Raw genomic sequence first — 17,737 nt, 5'->3', positions numbered from 1 at the left:
TTATTTTTTACATTTTTAAAACAATCATGTGTTTTTTTTTTTACTTTCAAGCCATAATATATATAATGTATATCAAATATGAAATATTATTAAATTGATAGTATGTTTTTCGAGTGGAGGGAGAAAAACAATTTTAGTCACATTTATCCCCCTCAAATAAATCCTAAATACGCCACTGCCAGGGATCGTAAATTAGTAATCAGTGGATATTTCAGATATTATGACAGTTTGTATGTATATGAACTAACATTATTTCATTGACATATTTCTTGAATATACAAATCAATTATTAAAACTGTCATTACGCCTAATCAAATATTATTGAAGTTGGTATTGGTTTCGATATCTGCTGCAAGACACTGATTGTTTGTATACAACATACAAGCGTGACATTAATATATTATTATTATTTACGAATACTAGTTTTACATTGGACGGAATTTCTGCAGGTTTACTAGGCAGTGCTAGTTGCAAGCTTTGCGTATCGTGGCAATGAAAAAAAAAATACTGAAACGGGGTAATATCAACGCTGAAAAAATGTTTTTGCTATTATTATTATAGTGATCATTGACATCAGTGTATACATCAGTATTGTATACGCGTCGTCATACAGGTAGAATATTATGGCAAAAACTTAAGGCGATCATAAAACACGCAAACCCGTGAGTAGCCTCACACATTTTCATATTATTAAACTTTCTCATGAACTTTTTTTTTATTGTTATTATTTAAAATATTAAAATTTTACAATCTATAAAAAAAATGCGATTCGTGTAATAAGTAGGTAGTACATTTTAGGAAAGATAAGGCGTGCGTTGTGAAGTCACTGAATACTTGCAGGGTTTATGGACTTATAATAATTATAATATTTAGCCTCATCCATATAATATCATAATATACTATTCTTTATAGGTATATCGTTATAATCATATAGATTTTTAATTAATATATTTATATACAGTTTAACAACGAATGACTTAACTATCATTACCTATTATTATTATTATTAGGTTTTTGGAGTGGTCGGCGGGGGTAGTGATTATTTACTTTCGTACCCGCAACATTTTTCGAACGATACGTGTACAACAATCCTCTGAGCCTCTCATAACAGCTATAATATAAATAGCGCACGTATTATGACACGATATTTTGTCGATAACACGGGTGCATAGATACCTATTAAAATAATAATAATGATATGTTCCGTGTCACAGGGGTGTATGTGCACATATATTATGTATAAATGTGTATAATAGTCGCGTGTTCTGCGGTAATCCTACGGATAGACGCGCTGTCGTCGGCGTTTTATTTTCCACTCGACTCTCCCACATTATTACTGTGCGTACGGCCCGAAATCCCCGACGGCGGCGCAGCCGACACGTGGGATTAGGTACGATGCGATGGTGACGACGTTCCGACAATATAATAATGTGTTCGTATACTGTTTTGTGTGTGTTCGATCGCTTCACCGTTGTAGTATAATGTAATATTATGCACGACATCCGTAAACAATAATATATAAGAACCGAAGCGCGAGCGTGTAACTCATCAGCGAATATTTAGTCGAAATTGAGAGTGATTGAATTATTTTTTCGACAAAAGAAGCTCAAAATAAAACGAGCAAACACTGTAATAATATATATATATATAGCCACACAAATCTTCTGTACGATTTTCAAATATTTTTTTCGCCCAACACCATATCGTTATTACGATATAGTTAATGCCTATAATTATTGTGCAGACAAAATATAACGATATAAAATCAAAAATATGTTTAATTTTTTAATGTTTATTGAACATTTTTAATAACATATAGAATGTTTGAATGGTATCAAATCAACGATAAAAACCATCGATTCCGAAAATGGATCAAAATAGTTTCAAATATAAAATAATAACAAATCGTTCCAATATTATTACACATTAATAATAAAATAATACCTATTCACATGTAGAATATGAGAAAAAAAATCGCTTTTAAATATTAACGATATAAAACTACGGTATACTTAAGTCCTGAGATTATAGATCGAAATGTAACGTGGTGTGATAAAATTATAATTTCAGTATAGAACCGATAAATCGATAGCTTTCTGTTATCAAAATATAATCACAGATGAACCAATAATAGATTAATAGCTTTCCACCAAAACAAGGAGTCGGTATTATCATTTAACACACGGCCGAACTATTGAACTCTGAACTTTTTCCAACGAGTATGATTTTTTTTTAGTCGTTCGGTTTCAATATTTAAACCACATTTTTCATCGAACGTAATAATAATATTAAACTGATATTTTAACCTTTGCGGAACGGTGGTTTACGATCCAGTCGCCGGAAACGCGTACGCGAAAACATATAGGTAGGCAAGTGTCGATGGCGAATTTAAGATCAGCTCGTTTTTTCTCGACCGTGTAATTACATGACAATTGTCCTTTGAACGGTCGTTTGTTTGTTGTGCTCTTTCCGGAAGTTTTCCTATTTTACAGAACGACTTCATCACACTGCGCACCCTTCCGCTGCTACGACCGATATATACCTATTCCAACCCATCGTTGCCGGCAAATCGAGTGCAATACTAAAGTGTTGGTGGAGCAGTTATCGTTAAAAGTTTTCTTGTTTTTACTTTCGCAACAGCGATTATGCGGCCAAAAGCGTGGTAATTCAATGGCGGATCCAGGCGGTTTTCGTTTAGCTCTTAACGTTAATTATTATTACGGCGGTGAAAAAATATATATATTATTATCAACGTGTAAAGGTTCATGGTGAAATAAAACTTTGAAAAAATTACGTGAAATGACCACGAGTTTAGATAAGAAATTAAAAAAATTCATTCCAGACATTATTCTTTCTAGTTCGCAAATAAATACATTAAATGCATACACGAGATACTGGAAAGTTAACCATTAAATCGGGACCATGTTTTTAAAAAACATTAATTTAACAAAACTATTATAGTAGTGTGGTTAATATGATTAATAATTCAAAACTTATTTCAACAATTTGATGAGAAACACCAATTCTTTTAAATAATTGATCTACAAAGTATTATAGCAGTTCGGTAAATACGACATACCTATTTATTTTTAAATTATAAATAAAGTAATTATTATAAGTGATAGAATTTACTTTATATAATATTAAATATAAAATAGTAATCAATGCATTTACTTTTATAAAAATATGAAATTATACGCAATTAAATTATTACCAATGATTTCCAAACTACTATAGTTAAGTGAAAACAACTTATAATTTAAAAATACATTTAATAAGGAAACCAATATTACGTTTTATGTAATGTAATTGAAATCATAGTCAGTCATACTTTCAAATATATTAATAACGTTCTTAATAATATATTTTATAACGGTTTCATTGAAGACAAAAATAACGATTTTATGAAATTTAAATTATTAACGAAATGTTGTGTAGGATTAAATGTTTCAGTACTTTCGTTTAGATATAGGTAAGTACCATAAAATTTTCATTTAAAATATATGATAAAATTCATTCACAATTTTTTTAAAACGATACATGACAATTCTTATAAGTTCTAACTCTAGTTTTATAATTATTAAAGAACATGAATGTAAATATTATCTATAACTAAAACCTGTAGCATATATTTAGAGAGAAAATGCAATATATCACGATACAGCGAGAGAACGAAAAATTAAACATGGGTCATACATCGCAGTAGGATATTAAATTAAAATATTAATATTATTCTTAAAATATATGATTTAGGTATTTCAACTAATAATACATATTTTAATACACTATTAAGTATTAACAATATTAACAGTTTGTCTATAGAATCGAATCGAATGATAGGTATTCAATTCTCGAAATACACTGCTCTATTTTCTAGGACTCGTGAATAAATAAACCACAACAACCTACAATATTATAGCAAAAGAAAACGTTAAACAAGTTATTTAAAATAGGTTTTAGAACTTTGCAAAGAGCTTTTTTTTAAACTAAAAGCTTTATTGATATTTTCAAAAACTTTTTACGCTTGAGTACAAAAGAATCATCAAGAATTAAAACGTCTCTACGATTTTTTATTTCTTTTAAATTTTTAAAAATATCATAAAGCCTCGTTCAGTCGTAAAAAGTCGGTAACAGATTATTAAACGGTAATATAATGTATTATATAAGGTATTCGGTTATATTTTGTGATATTCAAAAGGTATAATGCCCATAATATTGATATATTATATTGCACTGTTATTTATAAATTTATAAGTAATAATCGATTCATGAAAAATAATTTCCAAACATACATTTATTTTTCTATAATTTTATTGAGTAGGTATAAGTATAAAAATATGTTTTTGTATTTGGTTTTGTCAAACAATACTTATAAAGTATATATTTCTTTAGATATTGTAAAAAATATATTGTTATTGTAAGACATACTTTTGGTGACACATTCAGACTTAGCATGTTTATTTATTTTATATCATTATTTTTTTTTCTAAACTCCAATATCATAAATTGATATTGTTCCAAAATTGTACGTTTCAAACCATTGCCGAAATTTAAGAGATTTATTGTGCACACAATACATTTCCATTGTATTACTTATTGTTCAGCACTAAAAACATACGCTTCGTGTGTCATATGGTGGAAGGATGATAATCGCACAAAGATAATATTTCTATCTTCTGCTATATTATATTATTAAGTCAATGTTAGTATTTCAATGGGTATACTATATTCATATTTTATTTATTACTATGGCAAAAAAAAAAAACGATTCAAATGTATAGAGTGCTTAACTGAATAATGTACATTGATCAGTTTTAAATTAATGCGCATAACTTTGATTTGATTCTTCGCTAGAGATATTTTTATCGCTCAGTTAATTAATTTATAATATAATTTATAATCATAAAAAAAACGTACCTATTTTAAATATATCTACCTAGTGACAAAAGTTGTTTTATGAACTTACTGCGGCAATATTCTTTAAGCGTTTTTTTCTAACTTAATGTTATTCTGAAAATAAAAAAAAAAACCTTTAATCTACTAAAAATTATATGGCATATACTATAGTTTCTTCTGTCACTGATAACACATTCAAGCATCCATACTTAGACTTTAGACGATAAAGAGTTTAATGGTAGCTACATTTAACCTTCGCATTGCGGTAAAAAAAAAAAAAAAACATAATGCTGGTATTTATGGTACTAAAACTCTCAAATACAAAGCATGTACTAATATAACGAATATATATAATTCAAGCATACACAAATTATTATGTCTTATATTACAATACATATTATATTCGTCGAATCGATTACAAAAACAAAAAAAAAATTTCAAAAAAAAACGTATTTAATAATTATTAATTTGATTTGTGTTTAAATCTATTTAATATTATATAAATAAAATTAATTTTATATTAATTATTGTAAAAAATGTAGGTCGTGTTGTACAACAAAGAAAATAAATAAATAGTATAACAATAAATAAATTTTACAGTGGGATATTTTATTAATTAATAATTAAACTGTATTTTTATCTATTAAAATTAAAAATTACATTGGAGCGTGTAAAAAAAAATATGTTACACTAAGTTACCTATTTACCTACAGTTTCAAATTGTATTAGAATCCATGAACAATGTTTTTCAGTTGTAATGAACGAAAAATAAGTTTGATTTTTTTTTTTTTTTAAATCAAGATTGTTTTAGACTTAAATGTATATGGTATATGTATTTTAAAGCATATTATACCTATTATTATTTTAATGATCAAAGCGTTCATTGACAACACTCATTATACGGTAAAATTAATTTTAACAAAAGCTCCCAATTAATATTTCAGACAATGTGATATCATTAAAAGTACACGTCAAAGAAATAAAATAAATGTATTTCACATCGTTATTATTTTTTTTTTACACTATTATTTGTTAAACACGTGTTTTTTAAATATCTTTATATGAAATCTTAAAAATATTTTTCTTCTCCTTTTAGAAATATGAAAACAAATAAACAAAATAATTATTACAATTTTGTGAATTATTTAAATTCGTACTATTTTTCATTCTCAAAAAACCCGAATAAACAAAATAATCATTATAAGGTATAAATACACAGTCATAAGACATCGTAAATTGCTATTCCATTTTTTAAATATTTGTTTTATCTACATATTGAAAGATTATTCTTATAAATATTTTTTGTAAGCATATTAATTTTAGCTAATATACCAAAAAGTTAAAATATTATTTTCAGATGCCTATTTCATATCAGCATGATCGTGTTTAAAGTAAATATTAATTTAAAATAACTATTACTAAATGATTGTATAAATAAAAGATATTAATAGTATATTTGATTCAATTAAAATAAAATAAAGCGAACTATTTAGGTAGTGTGATTGAAAATTAATAAACATATTATTATAATTCATATCATAGTAAGCAAAACAACTAGAAAACGAATCGCCTATACACAATATAATTATGCGTTTATACTACTAGATTGAAGTATTTGAAAATATTTTATAAAATAAATGTGACATATTTTTTCGAATCTATAGAGTTACAACACCTTGCACGCACTAACTCGTTGCTTTACATTGGAACTATAACAAAAAAACAAAATCACAGTTTGATCTCGGTTTCGATTTACGAATATATAATATTATATGTTAATACAAAATAATTTTCTTTGGAAAATCTGTTAGTATATTTTAGTGTATAGAAATATTATGATCTCATAAAAACGCTATTCAAAAACTATAAAGTCTATAACGCGAACAGATTTAAATTTTGATTTTTGTTATACTGAATATAATTACATTAAATGTGTATTTACTATGTAAACAATTTTTTAAATAAGGTTCAACGTGACGTTTTGCACATTGAATACAAATCTCGATAGAATTTACCTAGTCATTCTTCAACAAAACAGTTCACCGACAAATACCAGCACTATACTCACTGATTACACTATATCGAATTTGCATCCAATCTTTCTCATGGGAACATTTCTGGATGCGTGTTGTATGCACTCTACCCAGCAAAAATTCAACTACTAAAAAACCAATGACCTATTTAGTTTAAGAAAAAAAAATTGAAAATAAACGTTTGCCAAACGACCGGTCTATCCCAAGGGAAAACTACCTAACGAAATGGGATTACACTATGTCTTAGGTGAACCATTCGATTTTCGCAAACACGAAAAAGGTTGGTAGGGAACACACTTTACATACAATTTAAAGTGATGGGCTAAGGTATTCAAGTTAGAAGGAAACTGAATTTATATTCTTATTTCTAATTTTATTCTCCCAAATGAAGTGTTCTGTCCCACAGACATAATATTTTGCATGACCTAAAATACAAGGTGTCCAATAAGTTTTCATAAAATCTGTCAACAAATCTCCAGTATAAACAAACATGTTTGTTATATATTTATCAATCTCACTATCGTTTTGTGAAGCACACAATACATCGTTTTTTAAAAATTTATAAATAAAATAAAGTAAACACATTTGGATTTTATTTTTCGCCTTATATTATATAGAGCTGCCAGTTAAAAACTTTCTAAAAATAATCGGTTTAATTTCAATGTGTAGTTTAATGTATGTTTTAAAAACCAAATGCGGGTAAAATTAGTGTACTCTATTTATTATAAATAATTTTCGATATTTTATTATATTATATATTAATTATATTATTATAATATTTTTATTATTTATATTATATTATATCTTGAATTGATGTAGATAAATAGAATATAAAAATGTTGTTATATTATAAAAATGTAAGTTAAAATATTTTCAGTAAAATTATTGTAATATTACTTATAATACTTTTTTAGTTATTAAAATAATATTATTGTCACTAATAGATTTTAAGTTATTTAATTTTAAATTTTATTTAAATTAATATTAATCTTAATAATTATTTAATAATGTTTATATTATATATTAATATATATTATATGATTAAAAAAGCAAGACATTTTTGTAAATGTTTTATAATATATAATTATTTTATACTGACAAGTCTGATATAAACAGTTATTGTAAGAAACTGGGAGGAGGATAGTTTAAGTTCTTGTAATAACAAAGGATTGAAGTACCTTTGTGGGAATAATATGTGATAAGCTCACTATATTTAAGCCTAATTCAGCTGAACGGCAGGTGTGGCTAAAATATCTATCGGCGATTACAAGTCAATAAAATGTCGACTAATTCTGACTTATCGTACCCAAATTACCCACAAATATAGCACATTTCATTGCGACAAAATTACCTCGACCAATAAAATTGTTGGGCGGCCACTAAGTTTACAGGATCAGTTTCGGAGAGTTAACATTAAATATCCGAAACTCCTACCCATTAAATTAGGTAACTTAACGACAATTATTATGATAATTAATACAAAAACGACTTTGTTAGCTGATATATTATATCATTGTTATAGTTGGTAATATATAATATATTTAACTATACAGTATTCTTAAAAGTTTCCAATACTTTATCAAACTTTTACATTATTTTTGACAAGTAGATAACCATAATTATTACGTTAAACGTTTATTTCATTTAATAGCAAGTTCATAACTTATTTATTAATTTACTTCTTCACCTGTCATTGCATATTATCATCCAATATCGGTTATTAGTTATAAAATTTATTCACATTATAACATTATTACCACTTCCACTACAGTTGAGCTTAAGATATTTAGTCACGTTAAAATGTCTGGTAATATATATATTAATTCGTCTATGTTAAAATTTCATATTACAGCTGTAGTGGTGATCACCATCTGCAATTGTCATTTAATTTTACTATGAATTATTATATATTATTATCTTGTATATGACGGACGTGATGCTTTCGAGTTTGCTTTTGACCTATTGTTAATAGAAACGTTCGTAGTCTGAAGTTGAACTAATATAGCATAGAGAAGGCAAGTTTATATACAAACAAAACTGTACGATATCCATTTATGAAATGATTAAACTATGTGTGACAGTAATAATATTCAAAACTATTCACAAAAACTATGACTGTGAGTCCGTACCATTAAAGTCACAAATACTCGTCCTTATTTAATAATATTAAATTTTGGGAAATTTCGTTTATAAATATTATTATTCTAAACCTCTATTCAATTTACTAAACTTTTTTTTGTTTTATTATTTTTTATATGTGATGTTGGGGCCATGCTTATTTTCTTGGTATTTATTTGTATATTCACAACCACGACTATAAATTTAAATAGTATTGGTTTTTATAAAGTTTAGTGGATCTGAAAATTACCGAAATACCGATTTACTTACAACGATTTAGATGTGTGTCATAGGTAGACCGTGACACAAAACTATATTTTTTATTGTCATTATTAGTCGTTTAATATGACTATAATAAGACACATGTTTATTAAAAAATTATATACTCATAATTTGAAAATACAAGTTTATATACACAATATTATACTAGCTGAGTGATTATAAATAAAGCGTGCCAAAAAGCGCAATTTCAATCTTTTTTTTTTTTGGTTTTATCTTTTAATTGTAAATAATTATTTTGAATTCATAATGTTAAGTTGTATATTACAATACATATAGTTATTGGGTACTCAAACCATTCTATAATCATTAAAATGTGAAATCAAGTATAAGTGATGCTTTCAAATGAATCGATAATAAAGCCATAATACGCATTATTAGTTGACACAAAAAAAGTTTGAACAAGCAAATCCCTACGTGGCTCTGTAGCTCTGTACACTTTACAATAATAATATGGGCTATATAATATACAAAGAACCGTAATTGTGTACTACGCAGAATATTATTTATTCATTTTGAAACTGAAGTGTTTTTTTTTTTTTTTTATGGTTTACCAATGATTTTCGAACAATAATAATATAATAATATAATGTGATCACAAAGCCTGCAAGTTCTATGCTATTTCTGTGAAATGTTCGATTTTAAGTACATAGGTACTATGATTACTGATATCTATTCAATTTGAACTGAAAAATCAAACAAGGAAGATTCTAATACAATTGTCTTGTTACTGCTAACTTAATAATTTTTTTCATAATTTTTTGTTAATAAGAAATAAATAATTAAACTTAATCTTTTTAGGTATTCAAATAATGGTCTTGATTTATTGAATCGTTTGCTTACCTATAATAATAATACTTTATTAAATTCTAATTATAAGCATTTCCATATTATTACAACACATCCATACTTTTATTTAACAATGCTACTCTACAATATTAATATTAAATTATAAAGTCCTTATGTAGTGAGTAACCCACGTTAGTAATAAATCTATAGAAATATAGCATGAAATTCTTCTGACTGAATTTCAATTTACTATACAAAGTATTTTCAGAATATTAATCAATAACTATTCAGTAATAATTAAAAAGACTTTGGATAATATGTATGATATGATATTATTTTATATATATTATTTATATTAATATTAATACTTAGATTAAATACGTTTTTTGACATTTTTAGTTCAAAATATTTTCTTTTGTAATAAATCTAAAAATAAAATTTGATTCAAAGATAGTAAGAAAAAAATATCATAACTAATACCTTTTATAATGTTTTTATTATTATTGTTATTAGTTTTTACTATTTTCTGAATGATGACCCACATAACTAATATTGATTTTGTGTAAAACTGGCATGTCGTAAATTTCGACATGTTTGTTTGTTATTTTTGCAATTTTCCTTTAATTTTTTTTTTCGCGTAGAAAAATATACCGTAAAAACCAGCTCTATTACCGACATCATATAAAAAGTTTCTCCGCGAAACTTTCAAAAAACTATTTTCAACCGAAAAATGGACACACCCTCGGTCGACTGACTGAAACAAAACATGCTGTCATTCGTAAGACCAATAAATTTCTCTATCCACTTGGAATCTTACCATAATATTATAAGGTTTTACAAAATATCGGTCTGTTGAAAATGTGGCGGTGACTTTTCAAACCGTTTGCCATGATAATACTCGACGACAACAATTTTAAGTTCAGCTCGGAATAAATCGTAATCGTGCCCCCGTAAGTCCGTGGTATTATAATAAATCATATTTTACACGAGCCTCGCGCGATAACACCTATTTATCGACGGATATTATTATTATGCGTATAATAGCTGAGGTTATGCGGCTGCGGTGGTGGTGGTGGTATCGACGATGATCGGTATATTAATAGGCACCTATAACCCTAAACTGCCGCAAATTTACATGTTTATAATGTTATTATAATAAAATAATATTTAGTGGCGCACGAAGAATTTTTAATGGGGTCGAGCAAAAGTTTTATATAAAAGACCGCCGCCGCCGCACAGCAAGTCACAGCCGACGTATGTATATCAAAATAAACAATAATTATCGCACACGTCTTCCTCGCCGCCCGCGACAACACCACCCTTCTTGCCATTACCCTTTACCTCCAACCCTTTACGAATATATATATATACATACAACATAGTAATATAATAATAATAATATAAGTATAAGGTGCACCGAGCCGCGGGCCATCTCTTTTTAATATTCAACGTACACGCGGTGAGATAACTTCTGCGTCAGGAATTAATGGAATTATCAACTTTGCCGCATGTATATATACGCGAGCGTTTGTCGCGTCGAGTAGAACTTTTCGGTGCCCCCGATACGTGATTATGAATTCCGCTTGCGTCGTGCCGGCCGTCCCGGTTTGGTAAATCTCGCTACACGTATAGACAAATACCGTATAGGTTTTAGACTCGGAGTTCGGTCCCGGACCAACGACGGCGTGGCAGAAGTTCCTATATTATGGTTTCCACCACACATATACCGTTGTAGAAAGTTTCCGTTTTTTTTTACAACAATAATAATATCTTAACAACTCGTCGACTATTTTTTCGTAATCTCGTCACTATCGCTGATTGTGACACACCGACCGTGTAAATAATATACATTAATATAATATCAAGTCAATATCGCGAAAGAGTTATCGTGTTTTTAAGTAAATACCTTTGGAAAAAAAAATATAACGATTTTATCGTTTATTTATTTTTTTTTTTTTAAGTATAAAGCGAGACAATTTTACACGCAACAACGACTTCGCGCACGATGTAACAGTTTTAAGTGTTATAACGCACGTTTATAAACCAAAATAAATTCAATAGCGTTATATTTTTTCCACGTTTACCTGATCACAATTTCCATTTTATTTTTTTTAACAAACTTTTTTTAATGACAAAAAATAAGCAAAATATTTCTAACATATAGCAAGAATCGTTGTTATAACTTATACAGCTATAGTCAGTGGTTATTATTGGTTGAATCGTTTTAAATCGATCAATATATCAAACGATTTAAAAACCAAGTAAAATATTATTCTTTATTAAGGAGATTAAGTAGACTTATTTGACCGATTTATTTTTTATATATATATATATAGAAGCTAATAACGTATTGTAGTTATTAAATCATAATGGTTACTAAATACTGATTATAGTAATATGATTAAACAGAACAAAAGTCTATGTGAATATTACTTGAACAATATTTCACTGTAAACGATAAAAATAATATATCACAAATCGTTTTAATGATTTTATCTATATTTTTGTAGTATAAAAGAATTAATCTTTAAATTGGCAATAAATATGAAATTTTATAGACTAGAAAAAATGTTATCGCCTCATGTTCGTCGTGTATGCTATCGACATTATATGATCCTTCCAAACAATATTACAATATTTCGCTTAAAAATATTCACAGAGCTTATATCTATGACTGTTCATTTACAAAAACCATAATGAACAAAAGCCTAACAGATTTAAACTAATTTATGTATTTTATAAGATTTTATTTTATTTTTCTTACAATATATTTACTTTCGGTAAAATACTTGATTCACTACTATCCGGAAAAAGTAAACAAATTACACTCCAAGTTTTTACAATTTTTCATTTCCGCAACAATAAATTATTTTTTATGTCTAAAAAATTGAAACACGTTAATGCGAATAGAGAAAACAATAAAATACAATTATATCCTATACACTTTGCCAAATTACGTTAGACTAACCTGTCAAATAATAGAAGGTTTTGTTGTAAATATCTTTGGTAGTCCGTTCGTTTCGATTATGGTCGATCGCTTAGTTATTGATGCTCCATATACGTTTTCAAAAAAAAAAAAAAAGTTAGAAATCAATAATAAATTTAGTATAGTAATTTACAACAATGATAATAATTGTTATTTACTACTGTTTATTTTTTTCTGTTTACAGATACCACTGCTTCTAGAAAGTTCCTGCAGGAGTTTCTACAGGATATCCCTCCACCAATTATAGGCCCGGTGTTCGACAAGACTGTGCCGAATAACGTGACTGGTTTAGTTGGTAGGACTGCGTACTTACATTGTAGAGTCAAGAACTTGGGCAATCGAACCGTAAGTGTATTTGATATTCGAATGTCTCTAAATAATATTTACTAAGAATCGTCTAAAGCAATCGACGAAACCCCTTTAGTTTGTTTTAAGTAGAAGAGCATAACGACATTGTAATAATATTATAATATTTTTACAATCAATTATTGCGGAAAGCATATATTTCCCCGCTTTAATAATATTTTGATCAAACTGTATGGAAACCGTTTGCAATGGCAATAAAAACTCACAACACTAAAATGAACTAAACGAAGCTAAGCTTTTTTTTGTAGTAGTAACTGCAGTAGTATAACAGTAATAGTAATAGTAGTAGTCTAGAAATAATAATTAACGATACGAATGTAATAAAATAAAAAATAAAACATTTTATTTTATATCCAAGCAACAATTTATACTTGTTGAAACTCTTTTGAAATTGCGAGGACAATAACATTTTTCTAAAAACATCTGTAGCGATTGTTTCTGAATTTACTGTGTATTTTATATCTTTCAACATCTGGTATATTATACTTTTTTTAAGTATTAAAGTTTGATAAAAAAAAATTGTTTTAATCCAATTTTAATCTTTTTATGATTTTTATAAACATCATTATATTATAATGGTTTACCAAACAACCATCTCGACTATGTAAATTTAAATGTTAATCGGATACAATAGTTATAATATAAAAACAAAAATACTTAATTAATATCTCATTAGATTGGATTTTTCAGAAAACCAATCGAAAATTGTGACTATATTATATTGTGAAATAATATTTTTGAATAATGTTTTAATCCTGCTTAATTTCATGATAATATCTTTAGACATTTAAAGAAATCGATAGATTAGGTTGTTAATTAAATATAATTTACCTGTATAATATTTATGCCTGATAACTCTAGTACAATATAACTTTTAGACAACCTTAATCGTATATTTATTTTGTATTCAGATATTTTAAATTTAATTAAAGTACACCACACTAATGATAGGAATAACAGCAAAATGGTTATGTTCATATCGTATATTTTTATTCTAAGAAGAAACAATTACATTTTTTAAACTTCAAACGACTTAAGCATTTAAGTCGGATAATTGAAAACTCCGTGAAATATAACCATTATTTTTTTATGTGATATGGGAACATCTGTTTCAAATTGTTCATGAACATTATTATGGTTGTGACCAGTAATTTGGTCTTGTAGTGACCAGGTGTTACCGTTGGATAAAAACAATTTTACTTATAATTATTGATGTCGATAAAAAAATTAAGATGACGAAAAGTTGCATATCACTATAGAGACAATAATATTGTTCATCCAAGTTTCACATTTTGTAAATTAAAATATTTATTACTATACAACCTATAAAATACGTAAATTTAAATTTGTGCAACTAAATAATCGAATCTTAATACATTTATTTAATATAATAATATATTATATAAATATTAAAAATTAATAAAAAAAAGTATATTTTTACAGTGTTAGATATTAAGTAAATTGTGGCTAAATTTATAGCGTTCAAAATGCTCTTTTGAAATTATACATTTTGCTGTATGATTATATATGTTAAATATTCTTTTTTAAATTAGTGCATACCAATTATAAATGCTTTTGTAGTCATTGTCAATCATAGGAGTGATTAAAATATATAGAATGATGAGAATTCAAATTATGGATTAAACTAGCAATCAATAATTATTAATTATACTGTTAACAGTACTAAAACCAAGAAGTGTAACAGTAAATATAATGGAATGTATTTGGGACTTTGAGCTAAATATGGTAAATAGCGCAATGGACAAGAACAAGTGTAAATATTTGACATAGTGTACTATATAACATATATAAAACTAAATTCTATTATGTAAATACGTAGATCAACAATTTAATTTTTAATATATAAATTATTAATTTTAATAAATATTCATTTATTTTACTATAACTTATGAAGCATTATTGTTATTATTATTGTTTTTTTTTTTTTTTTACTTATAAATTTTATTTTTATCGACCCATATAAGCATGATAAAAATATATGTCCTTTGTCATAATATATAATTATATCGTTAAAGGTAGGTAAGTAAATTACTTACCTATTACTTAGAAATATTATTTCTATTGTATACATATTTAATAAAAGTTATGATTTCATAATAATTATGAATATCATTATACTTATAATATGTTAAACTATATATTATCATAAATAGCGTACTTATTATATATTACCTTGTGTTATTATAAAATTGTATTATCGTATGTAAAAAAATATTTATTTCCATTTTTTAGCAGGTAAGATAATATGAATATAGGTACTGTCTTAGTATATTTAAAACTTATTTTATTACATTTAAAGTAAATCGGAGCATGGTTTTAAATTCAACAAATTTAAATTAATAACCTTAAAATTTGTATATTTAAAGAATTTGTGTTTACTTTTATGATTAAAATGATGAATGAAATGCATTGATTTATAACTGAAAGTAATACGTTCTCAATGTGAAATTAATTATTTTAATTTCACTTGTTTTTCAATCTAATTTTTTTTTTTTTAATGTATATTTTGATAAAACATACATTATATACATCAAACAATAATATTGATTTTTCAAATTATATATTATATATTTTATTCAAATAAGTTAGCTTTTAGTTCTTATAGTTTTTACAGATTTTATGCACCTCATTACTTATTAAAATATTACAATCACGCCTGTGAATAATTTAAAAAGAAAAAATTACTTTTATGAATAAAATCTATATTAGTAAGTTATTTATATCTAAAATATAATACAAATATCTAAGTAAAATTGTATAAAATATACTAACGTCTATTGATATACAAATGGATTGGATAAAAGTATTTTATAATGTAACTCCAAGCGTGATCCTTGAAAAGTTTAAAAATTAAAGAAATTCGATATAACGATATAACAATTATAGTAAATAAACAAAATGTACACTCTAAGTTCGTGGATTGATAAATACCAGAAAGTCGATACGTCGTAATTGGAAGGAAATAATAACACGTTGTTCAAATGCTCAACGTAATATTATTACGATTTGCAATAAACAGCTACAATAAGTACGTTGGAATTCTGTTTTCGTACTGAAACGATAAGCAACGGCACGCGACTAATTTCCCTAAGCACGACTATAATATAGGTATTATGATCTGATATTCTGTGGCTCTACAATTTACCATTTGTTCGAGTTATTGTGCAGAACACTAATTCGGTAAGAGTCATAATCATTCCATTCTGCCGACAAAAGAAAAATGTCTCGTGAAATTGTTTCTATGAGCGTTTAAAGAAAAAAAACGTACAACGATAGCCACAACCCCGTTCTGCCACAGTTGCAACGCGTTGAAAAAAAACCGTGTAATCCGTGTTTCAAGGGTTTCGACACCGATGCGGTCAGAACACTGGCGGCCGGCACCTTTTATGTACCATTTAGTATTTACGCTCAATTTATTTCGAACTACATGCACATGAAATTGTAAGTGCCATTCGTGGTCAAATATAACACGTGTGGGGAAAATATGTTGCACATAGGACTAGCGTGTTTTTGAAATTTATTATTGTTTATTATTGTTGGATACATCGATCATATTATTATACTTAGCTGCTCTAAATTCCTACCACGAAATATTGTCATTGAGTTATAGAACTCTCTTAAATCAAATCAGAGGTTGATAACGTGTTATAACCTTATACCTATGGATTTAACTTCTGTGTTATACTTTATTATATTATTATAAATAAGTTCTGAATATAATATTGATTTACAAATATATTACAGTTTTAGGTAAACCTATAAAGCGATTTCAAACTTTTAAACACGCCACTGCTTCAGTACACAATACTTTCAATCCGACTCCTCATAAGCCTAGATATAAATTGAAGGGAAATTTAAATAATAATAAATTATGTTTTTGCCTATAACGAATTTGTTCTGTTCGTACTTTATCATAATATGTACGTCTATAATTTTGTTAGATAAAAAATGGTGACTGAGATCTCGTACTCAGATATTTCGAAATTAATTTTCCCAAACTACCGCCAAAAATACCCACTTATTTTAAATGTGCCACGCCTCCAAACGTAGGCTCATTTGGTCCATATTAGTATGCATGAACAAAACAAAATATTTTTAAGAGAGCATAATTTAGTAGAAAAATTTTATTGTATCTAAGAAATTAGCTTCTGTATCTGCTGGTACACAAATATATTCATCTTGTATTTATGTGTGTGTGTTGTGAGTATAGCGATAATAAAATATATAACTTATAAATATATAGGGTCTG

At 26.7% G+C, this 17,737-nt stretch overlaps 1 protein-coding gene across 1 annotated transcript in view; it reads left to right on the top strand.

The window, feature by feature from the left end:
• LOC114118990 (zwei Ig domain protein zig-8-like) overlaps positions 1–17,737 on the top strand; it is a 221,587-nt gene that overhangs the window by 154,901 nt on the left and 48,949 nt on the right. Inside the window, exon 5 of the mRNA XM_050202814.1 lies at positions 13,286–13,446. Coding sequence (XP_050058771.1) covers positions 13,286–13,446 — 161 coding nt within the window. The remainder of the gene's footprint in view (positions 1–13,285; positions 13,447–17,737) is intronic.

This window comes from Aphis gossypii, chromosome 3 (genome assembly GCF_020184175.1).
Source record: "Aphis gossypii isolate Hap1 chromosome 3, ASM2018417v2, whole genome shotgun sequence".
In the NCBI taxonomy this organism is placed as follows: Eukaryota; Metazoa; Arthropoda; class Insecta; order Hemiptera; family Aphididae; genus Aphis; species Aphis gossypii.
Note: the sequence above shows the minus strand (reverse complement) of the source record. Positions and strands in the feature narration are given on the sequence as shown.